Source organism: Diceros bicornis, chromosome 22 (assembly GCF_020826845.1).
Source record: "Diceros bicornis minor isolate mBicDic1 chromosome 22, mDicBic1.mat.cur, whole genome shotgun sequence".
In the NCBI taxonomy this organism is placed as follows: domain Eukaryota; kingdom Metazoa; phylum Chordata; class Mammalia; order Perissodactyla; family Rhinocerotidae; genus Diceros; species Diceros bicornis.
This window is the reverse complement of record NC_080761.1, coordinates 22,673,719-22,690,391: the sequence shown is the minus strand read 5'-3', so window position 1 is coordinate 22,690,391 and position 16,673 is coordinate 22,673,719. Positions and strand designations below refer to the sequence as shown.

Here is a 16,673-nt window from a genome sequence, read left to right as displayed (position 1 = left end):
AATTATCTCTGAAATGACTGTGTAAGTCCATTGGGAAATTTGATTTCCTACAAATTGTTTTCTGTTAGTTCTGCATTTATATATCTCTTACTTAGATTCCCCAGTGGTATTTCTAATCATTTCTTAGATCAATAGTGATCAGCCTTGTCCATGCCTATGTGACTAATGTAGATACTTTCTGTTAAATACTGCCTGCACATGCTATAGTACTTTGATTATATTTACAGTTCATTCCGTAAGATGCTTAGGCTCCTCTACGCTGTGACGATTTCTCTGACTTCCCTTGTTTTTGGTGATCTTGACAGTTTTGGAGGAACGTATTGTTTAGCATTCTCTTTTAGCTCTTTTAAAATGCTTTCCAATAAAAGAAGTATGCAATAAAGGTTACTCTCTCCCCATGCCACAGATGAACTTCTTTACTAATGAAGATTAAACTCAAAAAAGCAAGATTTCTCATTTATGGAGGAGAGTGATCATGACATATTACACTTTAGTGTACGAATAGGAAGGAGAGAGTATACACCTGCATGATTTGAGATCCAAGGTGTATGAGAAATGATGAAAAAAATGGGGGGTAATTTTGCCCACAGAAGTGGTCAAGGGACCTCTTTCAATAACTTCATCTGCTATGAGCAGATGTTTTCTGGCTTTATTGAGCCCGGAACAAGAGGGATACTGCTGCATGAGGGATGCAGATAAGATGAGGTGACTGCAAGAACGGTTGATAAACACCGGATTGTTTAGTAAGGTAAGTCTGGGGTCCTCTCCTGTGGAAGTCTTCTCTGGTTGCTATGATTTAGGCAGGGCCTGGCTGAGAGACAGAGGCAGACAGAGGGACGAGGTGACTTCCCTAGATTGTTGAGTTCTTTTCCCACAGAACCTCTCAAGGTGTCTGAAGTCCAGAAATATTAATGGCATCAGACCTCCTCTGAGTAGGGTAGCCTGATTTAGCAAATAAAAATACAGGACTCCCAGTTAAGTTTGAATTTCAGATAAACAATGAACAATTTTTTAAATATAAGTATGTCCCATGCAATTATTTGAGACATGCCTATGCTAAAAATTTATTTGTTGTTTATCTGAATGTTCAATGTCCTATATTTTCTCTGGCAACTCTACTCTGCGCTGTTTCCTTGAGTTCCGCTGAGTGTGTGTTGCAGGGTTGGGGGAGAACTGAAAAGGAGAATGGTGTAGGGAGTACCGTCTCTAGCCTCAGACCACCACTCTTGGAGAGCGGTCACCTTAATGTGAAAGACACGTGACATCACATATTCTCAAAAGCTACCCCAGGTCAGCATTTGAAGAAACTATGGGCCTCACAGATCTCTGCAACAACATTCATTTTGTCTCTTCCTTTCTCTCCATTTTTGAGCAGATACCCGTAAGTCTATATCATATAAATTGTGTCCTTTAATATAAACAGATCTTGAGGAAAATCAAACTCAATGGGATCAGAAACAAGGGGGAGAAAACGTTTATTTTTCCCACGGCCACCTGGTTTCCTATCTGTCCTTCTCCCTAACTGCCCACCCTGCCTCCACCCCCGCTGCCGGGTTCTTGATTTATGGATCAGTAGTTAGTTTCATGGCTCTCTCCTCCTCCTCCTCTCTAACTTTTGGTTTTCTCAGATGATGGAGAGAATAAAAACTGGACTGTACAAAGATTCCTCATGCATTGGATAATTGAAAACTATAATTGTAAAAATTGTGTTAAACCATGTTACATGCCCAGGCATAATTAAAAAAATACATAGAAAGAATAATTTAACAAACTAATGAATCTGAAACTGATATAAGTATGCTCTTGGCCTCCAAGAAAGTCAGCAAAAGTCTTATGCTTGATATCCTTCACAAATCAACTTGGTCAAAATCAGAGAACATTGAAAAACCTTCGCAAAATATAGTTGACACATCATAATCTTTTAATGGCATAAATTCTCATTAGCATCAACTGCTGCGTAAATAATGTTCATTATAGTGATTAGAAATGTTAATTTCTTAGAGCAATCATAATTTCCTTTAATCTTCTATGACAGTGTTTTTTAAATTGCAGGTTATGACCCATTAGTGGGTCATGAAATCAGTTTAGTGGGATAGAACTAGCATTAAAGAGAATAGACTAGATTAGAATAGAAAATATCCAATTTCATTGCATATAGTCAATGTAAATATTATTTCATGTACTTTAATTTCAGTTTTCTAAATACATATGTATAACTACTTGGTTATAATATAAAATGTATTTCATATGGTCTGTCATGTACGTAACAGTTGGAAAACAACTTTTCTGTATTACAACAAATAAATTCTAAGACTGATCTGAAAGTGAAGCACCATTTTAAGTTGCACCAGTTAGTGAAAGAGGAAGAAAATTTCTTTAATAGAAGATATTATGATGGTTAATATGTTTTAACCAATAATTGGGCCACTTCTCCATTTGCTATGAGTTTTGCTTCGAGGTGATAAATGTGGTATTCCACTTCTTATCAATGGGATAAGGATGCCTTGATGGTACATGTAAGTGAGGGCTAGAGGGTCAGGCTGTCTGTACTACTTACTGGCCAGCTCATCTTGGGCACGTCACTGACTTGCTCTGTGCCTCAATTTTCTTGTCTATAAAATGGGCCTTGTAATAAACTGGGCATCAAACTGTTGTGAAGATTAAATGAATTTATACATAGAATGCATCTAACACAGTGTTTGGCACTTAGCAAGTCCTCAATAAGTGTTAGTTACCAGCTTTCTTATTTTTTCTTATTTTGATGTAAGAATAGCAAATATCAGACAGTTACTTGCCTCAAACTTTTAATTGTGTCTCTGATAAATGGAGAGTGGGGCCCAGAGTATGCTTTATGGTTCAGCCTGTACATGGTCCCTTAATTCTTCTGCATGTATGTATTTTTTAGTTCACTGGAATGCCATGCCTTAGAGCAGAGGTTCCCAACCTAGGACACATGATACACTTCATAGGATTGTGAACTTCCTAAAATGTGATCAGGATCTTCAGTGACTGTGCATATATACATTTGGGGAATAGATGGAGAGGATTGACAGCTTCTAGTGTCAAAGGGGTCACATGTGGTATAGCAAAGAGTTAGATATACTTGGATCTAAATCCAGGCTTATTAATTAGCATGGTAACCTTGAGCAAGTTACTTAACCTCTTCTAGCTCCACTCACCCCATCTGTAAAATGGGGATCAAAAATAGCTCATACATGACATAGTTGTTGCAATAATTAATGTTTACAGTATTTGCAAAAAGCTTAGCACTTAACATAGTGGCTGCCACATGATGGGTACTCAAGAAAAATTAATAGTGGAGGAAGAGTAGGTAGACTGGAAATTAGAATACAATGGGTGCTATTCTGAGTTTCAATTTTGAAATGCTGAATCTATCACTGAATAACTGAGTAATCCATTCATTCCTTCCTTTATTCAACAAAAATTGATTGAATGCTGCCATGTGTTAGGGATTGTGCGAGGTGCTGAGAAAGCAGTAATGGACGAGACACATTCTCTGCCTCTACAGAGCTTAGAGTCTAGGAGATTTACAACCAGGCAATACCCAGCCATGTGATAAATGCCGCAGCAGGCATAATCTGTGAGGCTCAGGGAGGATGTGGGAGACATCTCTAACCAGAAGCACATTCAACAAGGTTTGTGGTTTTGTTTTGTCTTATAGTTCCAGTTTTCACTTCAGTACCGAACAGAGGCAACTTCCCTTTGCTTATGCCAATATTGAAAATTATTAGTCAAATGTCATGTACCAATTAAGGGACATTAAGGGTGAGATTTGATCTGCAGATCCTGGAAGAAACCGGTCTTCTCTTGGATATGGCTCCAAGGATGAGGGCATATAGTGAGACCTCTTTATAATACTGAGTGAGAAATACTCACCTTAGAAAAGGAAAATCGTACATCCCAGGGCATTTCTATTTTTGCCTCAACTCCCGGAAACTTAGAGTTAAATTTAATGCTCAGTTATAACAAGTACAGTAGCCTAATTGTTTTATTTCTTTCTCCCTTCCTCTCAATAGTTTTGATTTTCCATTTTTAATGTATTATAATATATCTGTATCTCTATGTATGTCTATCATCTCTGCCATATTAAATGGTTTTTGAAAGTAGACAAGGTGATAATTATTAAATAACCTCAGTAACTTAGAGTCTTACATATTATATTAGCCTTTTGCTTTATTATTTTTATGATTCAATAGACATGACTGAATTGTATATTTAAGCTTTATGAAGTTGAGTCACACTATAACAGGTCTATTATAGGAGAATTTAATAGCAGTAACAGTGTCTTACAGGAGAGGTCCTTATGTTATCAATAATTAGATGTGTCATGGTATCATTTGGGATTATATCCACTATTAGGAGACATAAGGTTGCTGTGCTAATCCATTTAAATTATTTTTGCACTCTCTGGACACAGAAACTCTTTTACCTTTGAGCAAAGCTGTCAGGATAGCTAAATCAATGTCTTGGTGTCCTTCTGATCCCATCCGAAATACGGTAATCTGCAATTTGAGACAAGGTGACCATTAGCAATGCATTTTTTCCCCCAAGAGAAATTAAATCAATAAGACCATATCTGAACACAGACTCTCTTAATATATATTAGATAGATCCGTAACCACAGGGAAAGCATATGCAGCAAGAATTCAGTTAGAGGGCTCCACAACTCATTAAGAGGGAGATGCCTCAGTAGCCTTCTGACTGAAACCACCTTAGATAATTGCATTGATTATGGTTACAATGAGGAGAAACCAGAGACCAGGGAAAATGTCCTCTTCTATCATTTCGGTTTGAAAATGAAAACTTGCAGGATTTACCAAAATATGTAAGCCATACTGTAAACTAAGAGTTGATAAACTAAGTGTTTAAAAACAGCTAGTTGGTATGCTGTTCAGTAAATGGCCTCACTATGTGTGTGTGTGTATCTGTGTGTGCTTGTGTGTGTGCATGTGTGCAATATAGCCATCACTACATTTGCTCCTTAGCAATGGGTACTCAAGAGTTTCAACACTGTGATGCCTCTAGATCCTTCAATCCTCTCAATAACTTTGAACCCTCTTGAGAATAATTTAGCAGTACATCCAGGTTGTAAGAAGGGGAAAGCAGACAATACAATAACATCTTTGCTTTTGGTAATCCAAGGAAGAAAAGTATTCCCTGGGGATGAATAATGGGGAGGAGAGTAAAGAGATCGCAGTGAAGGATTATACAAAGTCCCCAAATAATGCTTAACAATAATGAAGTTCTTTTTTTTTCCAAGTCAGAGGAAAGCTACTTAAGGAAGCCAAAAGATTGTTTGACTATCTACGCTGAATTACTAGTGTACTCAACTGCTTTAGGCTTCCAGTTTTTCTATCTGTAAAAGGGGAAGATAATAGTGCTTGCCTATTTCCAACTACATAGGAAGTAAACTTCATAGGATTTGCTAATATATAATTCTAAGTTTCGCCACTATGATGGAGAGAATAGATACAGAACCATAGACTGTTAATCCATCTGTTGCTTTAGAAATCTTCTAGTCTAATAGCTAGAAACAAAGTAACTTGCTTAAGGTCAACAACGAGTTACAAGGACGGCTGTGATTGGAACTCAATAGTTCTCACCTTTTGTCTTGTGCTTTAAACATTGGGAAGAAGTGAGGAGAAGGAACAAGATCACACGAGCACCTAACTTGTGAGCTGCCTAACTCTTTTGTATCTGTTTATGTCCTTGGGTCAGAGCCTGGGATGAGTGTAAGGCAGAGATTGCAAGTTGAAATGCCTTCATAGGCGTTTGAACTCAAAAATGTAAAAAATATAGAGAGCCAGACAAAATCCCTCAGTGTGCTGTGTTTGGCTCATGGGCCACAGCTGTGATCTCTGGTAATGACCGTGGGGCGGAGGTATGCCCCAACTCCCTTAGATTTGCACAGAAATCTGCTTCAGCATAGCCATGGTTTGGCAGAAGTGCCATGGGGCATTCTCCCAAACTACTGATACCCCCACAGAATCCACTTGGGAGACGAGAGGCAGCTCTTCTCTGCTCTGAGCTGAGGGAGGGGTGCCTGAATTGGGAAGAAAATTTGAGGTCCACTGGAGAAACAACCAGGGGACAGAAGTGGAATTTTGGCCAATTCTGTGTGAACTCTTTAAGCAAGGGCTGGCTATAGTCTGAAAGGTATCGTTGCATACTTAGCTGGTAGTGAGTTTAGGAGAATCAGGAGAACATCTGAGCTCACTGTTTTAGAAAAATTCAGAAATTAGGCATCAAACAGAATTCCTTAAACATTTGACCTACTTGTTCTGCAGATGCCTAAATTTCACTGCCTAATTAGAGATCATATTTCAGATGCAAATTCTTCTGAGGCAGCAAGTAAATTAAATTTACCCTGAAGTATAAGATTGTCAGGATTTCCTAGGAACAGATTTGAGGAGGGGGAAAGGAAGGTGTATAGTGTAGGGTGTTTTGTAAATTCTAAAGGAGTTCAGGGTGGGAGTGGTGGAGACATGGATATGTGCGCCATTGTTTGTCAAGGAGACTGAAATGGAATTGTATACCGGGACTTCGCAGTTTTTCTGGGAAACTGATGTGAAGGGAATGGCTGCTCACCTGTTCATGCCCCGACCCTGGTGTGCTTCGGGTGAAGAACCCAGTGACCCCAGAAAATGGGAAAGCAAGCACCACAGGGGGCCTGGAGGATCCAAAGAGGGAATTTATTTCATAATTTTGCCTTGAACTGACCTGAGATATTAGATCTCCATCACTACTCTAAAACCTTATTTGAAATTAAAAATTTTAAAAATATTAATTACGTAATTTATATGTCTGCCTCAGAAAATATAAAAAAGATGAGTCATCTTTCTCCTACCATCCCCTACTGTTGCAGAGATGAGGAAAATCAGGTATTCTTAAATATTCTTGGTAGGATGTGAATCAAAACAGTAGTTTTGAAATGTGATAGGTTGATATAAAATTCTTTGGTTTTGATGTATTCTTCTTTTTTTTTTAAATTTTTATTTATTCATTTATTTTTTTCCCCCCAAAGCCCCAGTAGATAGTTGTACATCATAGCTGCACATCCTTCTAGTTGCTGTATGTGGGACGCGGCCTCAGCATGGCCGGAGAAGCGGTGCGTCGGTGCCCGCCCAGGATCTGAACCTGGGCTGCCAACAGCGGGGAGCGCGCACTTAACCGCTAAGCCACAGGGCCGGCCCAGATGATGTATTATTCTTTAACCACACTGGATTTTATTTGCTAATATTTTATTTAGGATCTTTGCAACTATGTTTGTAAGTGAGGTTGGTACATGTCACCAATCTTGCCTGGTTTGGGTATTAGGATTGCACTAACTTTTCAGTATGAACAGGAAGCTTTTTTTGTTTTCTTATGCCCCAGAACAGTTTGTGTAACAAAGGAATTCTGCTTCTGGCAGGTTTAATAGGACGTTTATAAATTATGTAGCACTGGATTGTTTTTAGAGATAGATCGCTGATCATCTTTAGAATTTTTTCAACAGTTATTGATCAATTTAGATTTTCTGCCTCTCCTTGACTCAATTTCATATATTTTCCTAGATAATCAAACATTTTATCTAGATTTTCAAATTTATTGGTGTACAGTTATACACGGAACTCTCTTATTATTTTAAAAATCTCCTTTATATCTAGAATTATATGGCAGTTTTTTTCATTCCTCTTTATTTCTCACTTGATCAAAATCATGGTCATTTTATTGATCAATATTATTATTTACAATTTGAAGTTACTATTTTCTGCTTTTATCATTATCCATTTATTTTTTCTATTTTTGCTTCCTTAGCCGTTTCTTCCTAGAATTTTTTTTCTTTTCCTGGGAAGATTGGCCATGAGCTAACATCTGTGCCCATCTTCTTCTATTTTGTATGTGGGACACCACCACAGCATGGTCACTGCCAAGTGGTATATGTCCACGCTGGGGAACTGAACCTGGGCTGCTGAAACGGAGCATGCAGAACTTAACCACTAGGCCATGGGGCCAGCCCCTCTTCCTAGAATTTAAAGTTGAGTTCTTGGTCAATTTATTTTTATTCTTTCTTGTTTTCTAGTAAATGCACTTAAGATTATGCATCTCACATGTTTTTCTGTGCATTATGTTATTTTCATTCATTTTTAAATATATGCAATTGATTTTCTCTTACTTAAAACTATTTTTAATATTAGAGTGTATATGTATATTTGTAACATTTTGTAAACATGCTATTTTGTTTGGAAAAAAGTGTGTATTCTCTTATCTGCTAGGTATAGAGTTATAGATATAGATTACACTTAACTAGTTTTTTATTCAAATATTCTACATATTTACTTATGTCTTATTTCTGAGAGGCATATAAAAATCTTCTATGATGATTATACATTTCACAATTATTCCTTGAAAGTAAACAGTCTTTGCTTTGTGTGTGTGTGTGTGTGTGTGTATGTGTGAGGAATATCAGCCCTAAGCTAACATCTGATGCCAATCCTCCTCTTTTTGCTGTGGAAGACTGGCCCTGGGCTGATATGCGTGCCCATCTTCCTCTACTTTATATGGGACGCCGCCACAGGATGGCCTGACACGCGGTGCATTGGTGCGTGCCTGGAGCCTGAACCTGCAAACGCGGGGCCGGCCACCGAAGCGGAGCGCGCGCACTTCACTGCTGCGTCACCAGGCCGGCCCCCTAAACAGTCTTTGCTTTTTATGTTTTGAAGCTTTTTATAAATGTATAGAGCCTCATGACAGTCTGTTCTTGGTGGATTGCACTTTTTATCAACATATAATATTTCCCTTTAATGCTGTTGCTTTGTATTATATTTTGTTTTATATCAATATTGTAATTGCGACACACACTTTTATGGGGGATTATGATTTGTCTGGTATATTATTCCATCTGGTACTTGTCACTTTTCTGTGGTCATTTTGTTTTATGTGTGTATCTTATAAACAGTAAGGCTAGATTTTTTTCCTAAAACTGAATCAAAATCTCTCTCTCTCAAAGGCAGAAAAGAATCCAGCTACGTTTAATGTGATTACTGATTTTTTTTGTCTTATTTCTTCCATCTTATTTTATGTTTTCAACTTTCTTATTATGTCTCTTCTACATCTTTCTTTTCCTTTAAAAATATTATATATTTGCATAGATAATATATGGACATGGCAAAAAAATAATTCCCAACAGTATAAGGAGATACATAGTGAAAATTAAGTGTATCACTTCTGTCCCCAGTTTTCCAGTGTCCCTCAACAAAGGTAACCAGTATTAGCAGCTTTAGAGATGTTCTACACATACATACAGAAATACACAGACCTCTCCCTTTTACACAAGTGGTAGCAAGCTTTACGCACTATTCTATACTTTGCTTTTTTCACTTGACTATCTATCCTGGAGACCATTCCGTTCAGCCACGAAGAGACCTGCATCACTGTTCGTTAACTGCCTAATGTTTCATGATATGCACGTACCATAATTTACTTAACCAGTCCCCTACTAATGAACATATGGGTTGTCTCCAATCTTTTGTTATTATAAACACCGTTGCAAGAATACCCTTGCATGCACGTGGCTGAGTGTATGTGTAGAATAAAATTCGTAGATATGGAATTTCTTGGGCCAGTTACTCTGAGAGACATTCTTTAATTCATCACTCTGTTTCTGCTCCCAGGGCCTCTCCTATTTCCTGCCTTTGTTTATTTTGATCCTGTATAGTAACTAACATAACTTTTAACTTCACAGTAGTATGTATGTTTCTCCTATAATGATTTGGAAACTCTAGTTTCTATACTTGCTTTTAATATTCCAGAAATTACTCAAAAGTTCTAGTCTCCTAATATGGTATCTTTTTTCATCTCCCTCTATGCTGAGCACAGATAGGGATTTGTTTAAGAAATATATATTTTTTTTGTCATTTTGCCTTTTGTTGTCATTTGAGGGGCAGGAAGGGAGACAGGCACATATGCTCATTCTATCAAATCTCACCAATGTGAATTTTACTAGAAAAAAGTTTAAATTAGGTAGAAGTAGAATATATTAATCTAACTGTTCTATAGGTGATTTAGTAAATAAAGTTTGATTTTCCTTTATTATAAAATTGGTATTTTCAACATGTACCCTAAAAGTAACTCTCGGATTTGTTTGACATTGTTGGTTATTTTGTCAAAACATTATGGAATATGGGGAGATTAAAGTGTTCTTCAAGATTCAAAAGAAAAAACATCAAACATCTTGTTAAAAAAAACAACACAACTTTTCCCCAAATTCAGTTTGACATTTTATATCTTCAGCTCGGTTGTGGACAAATTGCCCTAGCCTGGATGGAATTCTGATTCTCACACTGAAGGGGAGTTCAGTCTTTCTGAATAACATGATTCCCCTGTTCTCCACCCCTCCAGCCTGTCTGCCAGCTGGCTTCTCTGCTCGTGTTCTTGCTCTCATTTTGCACCCCCTTCAAAGTCAGAAGTCAGGGCATCGGATTTTTCACCCTCATCCCCTGCATACAAGTGATTCGCATTTATTGAGCATCTCTGTGCCAGGCGCTGTTTAGGTGCTGGGGATAGAGCAGTGAACAAAACTGGAAAACAATTCCTGCCTCCTTCTAATGCATTCTAGTGAGAAGAGGCAGAGGGAAAGTAAGCCAATATGCAGATTGTGAAAAGTTCTCTACGGCAGTGCTTCTCCCTGTTCACCTCCTCTATCCCCACTGTCACAGCCATTGTCCAGCATGTTAACGTCTACAGTCGTTTCTTTACTAGTCTTCCTGCTTCTGGTCTTTCCATGCTATTGCCCATGCAGCTATGCAAGCAATCTTCCCAATTATATCACCCTCCTTATTAAAACTTTTTAGTGGCCTCCATTACCTACGGCACAAAGCTAAAAATTCTTAGTGGGGCATTCAAGGAATGCCAGCATCACCCTCCTGGCTATCTCCTTAGTCTTATCTCTTGCTGATACATCCTCATTGCTGTGTCCTTGCTGCCACTCCCACTGCCACAGCCACAACCCAACCCACACACCTGATGCCCCAGTCATGCTGAACAACTTGCTCCTTTCAAGGCCCAGGATGTTGTTTCTAGCGTCTTGGCCTTTGTGCATTCAGTTCCGTCTTCTTGGAACGTCCTTTCTCTGCTTGGTCAACAGACTGCAAGCCTTTCATTTGACATGTACCACTGAAGAAGCCTTTCTATATAACTAGGATCGAACCCTCACTTCTCTTTGTGCCCCTATTATATGCTGTTAGGCTATCTGGCGTAGCACTTTGAACCTTCATTGCTCTTGTTTGCACATCTGTCTGTATTAAAGAGAGGTCTGTTTGCAGGCAGGATTGCTAGTCCTTGCTCAGTAAATATTTTTTGAGTGGATGAATTTTACCAAATAGCTGTGATTAGGAAACTGGTTTGGAGAGACCAAAAGGTAAAAAGTAGCAAATTCCATGCAAGAATGGTAACATAGCTAAAGTGAATGGGCATATTAGGCTATAGACCCAGAGTATATTTCAAGTGTTAAGAATCAATTTTAACACAAAAGTCTACTGGACACTAGATTACTGCTAAGCACTTAGTCAAACATTATGTGATAGAAACTGGGCTTCCTGGGCTTTAGAAATTATTTATTGAGGCTTAGTACGAATGTGACATTTTTGAGTTATAGGTAGCACCAATTAATCCAAAAGCGTGTTTCACCAAAGTGTTTGAAATTTTGGTGCCATGTAGATTAAACCATGGTATAGAAAAAGACTCAAAGCAAGAATATATTACAGAAAGATGAAAGAAACCTGGAAATGACTCGGGAAGAGTAATTTTATGTTTGCAGATGGTTTGGTTCATTTTCTGGGCAACAAATCTAAATAACGAAATTTACCACCTACAGTTATTCACCACCTAAGTAACAAAATAGAGTATATGTGGCTGAATTAATCATGACTTCCTACTTCTAAAACCCAGCAGGTCTTATAGTTGAACAAGATGAGAGTACAGAAAAAATATTGGGAAAATTAAACTAACTCCCTTTCAGGATGTCTGTTAATTAGCTTAATTTGTGATTTATATTTATGTCACAGTGAGCAATGAATCTGTGAAAATAGACATGGATATTGAGGCGAGCTTTTGAAGATGAAAATAACCATTTTTTTAACTGAAAAACAGCTATAAGCTGCAAGGACACTTTGGCTGAATCTATCAAAAATAAAAAGGAACATTCCACAATCATGTCATGCTGTGTTAGAAATGTAAAAGGTAATATCTGAGTTTGACCAATGGTTTGTAACATGTCTGAGGATTTTAGAGAAATCCCATAGCTATACAATAGATAATTATCAAAGTTCTTAACGATTTTGTAGGAATTTAGAAAAGTCCACCTATAATAATGTTACCCAGTAGGCTTAAGGACATTAAACTTGCTACATCTGGAACTTCCTTAAAAGAAACACCTCTGAAATGTTTCCTATTTACTCCGTCAATTTCTTAATAAAGTCTAGAGATATGCTTTCCGAGAATAGAAGCAGGGAGAGAGGGAGAGAATTAGACCCATAAGTAATTCAATCATCACAATGCAATGACTTTAAGAAATCACCAGCTTAGCATAATATTTCCCTGATGAGTTATTAATATTCAAAATAATTTGAAACGAGTGATTAATAGAAAATGCAAAAATCCATGTTCATCAAGATATAGAATGATACAAGACCCCTGATAGAGATCTAAACAGGAATCATGGTTGGTAATAGCAGTTCTTTAAGCAGATTCCGACTTCAGTTTTCACTTTGGCACAATCAAAGGTGACCTGGTACAGGGATGAGAACAATGCAGCCTGATGAATAAAATACTGTGCACCTAAAACATACTTCTATTTGATTGCCAGCATTTGAGAAAATAAACTCCCTCTGGTTGGCAAAATTCTTAAGTTAACATTTTGCCAAAGGCACTGTCTTTGAGAAATGGACATGCTGATTTACATGGAGGTGGGGGGGAATCATAGGACATTCAAACACACCTGGAATTGGGCAAACTGAAGATCAGTGGAAAGTGATATGCAAAATTTTTATTAGAAAATTAATATCAAATAAGTTCAAATATAAGTTCATATAAAGTATATATTGACTTTCCATGTAATATTTTTGAACAAGACTCATAGTTTCATATTGAAGTGGGTGAATAAAAAGTGATGCTGTAGAGACAGAAATTAGATGAAATTAATATAATTCTAGTGCATCCTACTTTAAAAAGACTGTCATGTATGAATTTACACATTAGATAAAATAGGTGATTATTTGACTATCAAAGGATATTTTATTACACAATGGATTTGCCAGTTCATTTTAAAGGTGTGTTCCTTCTACCTTTAGTACACAATTCATTGTAGGTTACTTTTAGTAATAGATTGTCTCATAGATTAAAGCACACCAAACTTACCACTGAACCTCATACTCTCTCAAGGGACATTCATGTGCGAACAACTTGGCAATTAATGACAAGTGCCAGAGAATGGAGGAGGTTTTGCTTTTTTTATTCTAATCCTGGACTCCCTTTTCTCTCTTTCTCCCACTTTAATCTAAGAACACTAGAGTTTGTCTCTCCCTCCAAAAATATAATTCAGAAGCTAGAAGCCTGCTGGTTCCAATACACGAAAAAAATTTTTTTTCTTATAAAAACCATGCATCATGGTCCTTAAAAATTGTAGAAAGTTTAGAAAAAGTCAAATGAAAATGATTTCATTTCATTTCATGGTATTTTGGTATATTTCCTTCAAGTCTGTCTCTTTCTTTTTTTTTTCATAGGCAGAGTGTGTTTATGTGTATATGTGTGTATATGCCCATGGGGGAGTATTTGTGAAGTATTATTTTGTATTCTCATTTTATTTTCCACTAGCATTATAACCAAGTAATTTTCTATATTATTGGGAACTCTTCAAAAACATTATGTTCAATATCTACAGAGTATTTTGTCCAATAGATGTGTTTTGGCTCACTTAATACCTCCATTGTTGGACATTTACATTGTGTCTAAATTTTTGATATAAGTAATGACATGATGAACATCTTTGTGTACGAATCCTGTTCTGCATTTAGAACTCTGTCCTTAGGATAGATTCCCAGAAGTTTGGCCTTGTCACAAACTGCCTCATAGGTAGAAATGAGTCTTTTTAGCACATAAAAGCAAGTTCAAATAAAAGGAAGCTTGCATTGTCCTTGAACCAGATTTGCTGTAATCGCCTCCCATCCCATTAGAGAAAGTGCTGGGGAGAGAGAGGCAGCTCTTACAGAGCTGGTTGCACGAAAATGGTAGTGGAAAACCTAGGCACATGCATATCTTGAGATGCAGCCTTCACACCTGGAAGGAGAGGAGCTATGAGCAGCATCGACTTTTGTCCCCTCTCTATTTGCACCACCACTAACCACCAGGATGAGCTTAGGCTCCTGTTTTTTGGAAAAGGGGTCTTGAAAAACATATTGACCTGTCACTCTGTTCCAGTTTCACTTTCTTGAATTTTCCTTTAGCCCTTTGAATGCTGCATGGGTTCCAGGGCAGTGCTGGCTTGTGTAACTGGATGGTGCAAATGAAATCATTTGGTGAACATGAGCTTTGGATACTTTTTCTTTTAAAGCATGTTAAGTCATGTCACAGTAAGAAATTGTTACATATGGGTCAGGAACTCAACCTCGGCTCCCTGGATCCATGATTGACATAGTCTTCATAGTCTAAAGAGCACTTTGTGATCTTAAGGTGACACACAGGGAGGACAGGAAAAAGCAGCCCAGCTGATTTTGTGATGAGGGCAAAAAATGGGCACAGGATAAACTCCTCATCTGCTAATTCTTTGGAGAAATTTCAGCGGGGGTCTCTAGAGGGTTAGAACCAGATGACAACGTGTTATCTACCATCTCCTGCTTCAGTTCTTTCCCTGACAATTGATGTTACCTCTTTTTATTATATAACCAGGTGATATACCTCCCTGGATGCCAGTGTGACAGATGCCACAGGTTCAGTAATAATATTTCTAGAAGCTTCTTTATACACCTCATGACCTTGGCTAGCAGAATCAAGAATATTTGTCATCTACCATCTTGTCAGCCAACTAGATGGGTGAAAATTCAATTTGACCCAAGGTCAAATATTTTCCATATTGAGAAGGACATTTTTGGGTTCATGTGCATTCTCTTACATATTTTTTTCTTAATAAGTAGACATCTCTCTGAGGAGAATATACAGGACCGCAGATGGTTCTTATAGGCCAATACCATATGAGCTTCTTATTAGCTGTAATAATTTTTAGTGGGTTTTTTTTTGGTGGTTTATCTTATTTTTTTCATCATCACAGGATGTAACTACATCTTTTTCTGACTTCTTTGTCATAATTATCAAGGCATCACATACTTCTGGAGTCCAGCTACTTCTTGTGATCTTTCCAGGGGAGAGATTGCCAAGAAGTCTTCATAAAGTGCTGTAGACAGAGAAGTTCTCTTGCCTCCCTTCTCAAGCCAGTCCAGTTTCCCTGGCAACAATCTTGTTGACAGTTTCCAAGCTTGGAAGACCAGATTCCCTTGGTTCACTCCTCTGGAAACCTCCCCACTAGGAGGTCATGCCACCTGTTACTGGACCAAGCTCATCCTCCCCTTTGGGCAGGGCAACCCTGAGCCTGAGTTAGCGAGAGAGGCCTTTGAGGGCGAGAAGAATAACATTTTGGATTTCCTTCTCACCTTAGGAAAAAATACATTTTTCTTCTGCTTCCCTTTATGCCCAACTATAAGAAACACCAGAGACAAACATTTTGAAGGTAGGGCACGTAAGCTCACTGGGGATGGGGGATCTGCTTTCTCCCAGGCTGGCTTTCTGCACCCTGCCTGGTGGAACAGTAGAAGAGAGTTGCTTAAATAACACTCACTTCAGAGCCTGTGAAAGATTCTGCTATGGAGGGTCGGGGGAAATGTTTTGGAGGAAAATGCCCATTTCAGCCTGTGTGAACGCCTTCAGACTCCTGGGTTTTCTTTGTGTGGCTGACAAGATGAGATTAGTTCCATATGGCAGATGTCGCATGTTAAAAGGGTCTTGGCCTAATCACCTCACTTCTCTGATTCTTGGTTTTACCACCTACAAAAAAATAACTTTGACTAGGTGATTACTGGGGCTCTTTTTAGCTCTAGAGATCACAAAATTTCTTTCTTCATGCTCAAAATGGCAGAAAATCAGCATAGGGGCATCTAATAGGTTCATCTTTGTACCTGATACGTTAATTCCCTCAACAACATTTCTAAGAAGGGACCTAGATTTTTGAGGATGGTACCATATGAAAATATTGTTTCCATTTGCTGTCCTGTCTAATCTATTCATTAGCTTAGGGTAAATTACCATTTTTTAATGAGATATAATTGACATATAACATTGTGTAAGTTTAAGATGTACGACATATTGATTGGATACATTTATATATTGCAATATGATTACCACCTTAGTGTAGCTAACCATATGATCCAGCAATCCCACTTCTGGGCATATATCCAAAGGGAATGAAAACAGGATATCAAAAAGATATCTGCAGTCTCATGTTGTTGCAGCATTATTCACAATAGTCAAGATATGGAAAAATCCTAAGCGTCCATCAACGAATGGATAGATAAAGAAGATGTGGCATACACAAACACACACACACACACACACACACACACACACGC

At 37.9% G+C, this 16,673-nt stretch overlaps 1 protein-coding gene across 19 annotated transcripts in view; it reads right to left on the bottom strand.

The window, feature by feature from the left end:
• The window catches only part of TRPM3 (transient receptor potential cation channel subfamily M member 3), a 791,340-nt gene that overhangs the window by 122,212 nt on the left and 652,455 nt on the right, over positions 1-16,673 (bottom strand). For all 19 annotated transcript variants that reach the window (XM_058565673.1, XM_058565675.1, XM_058565677.1 and 16 more), the window contains one exon: positions 4,451-4,523. In XM_058565673.1, coding sequence (XP_058421656.1) covers positions 4,451-4,523 — 73 coding nt within the window. The remainder of the gene's footprint in view (positions 1-4,450; positions 4,524-16,673) is intronic.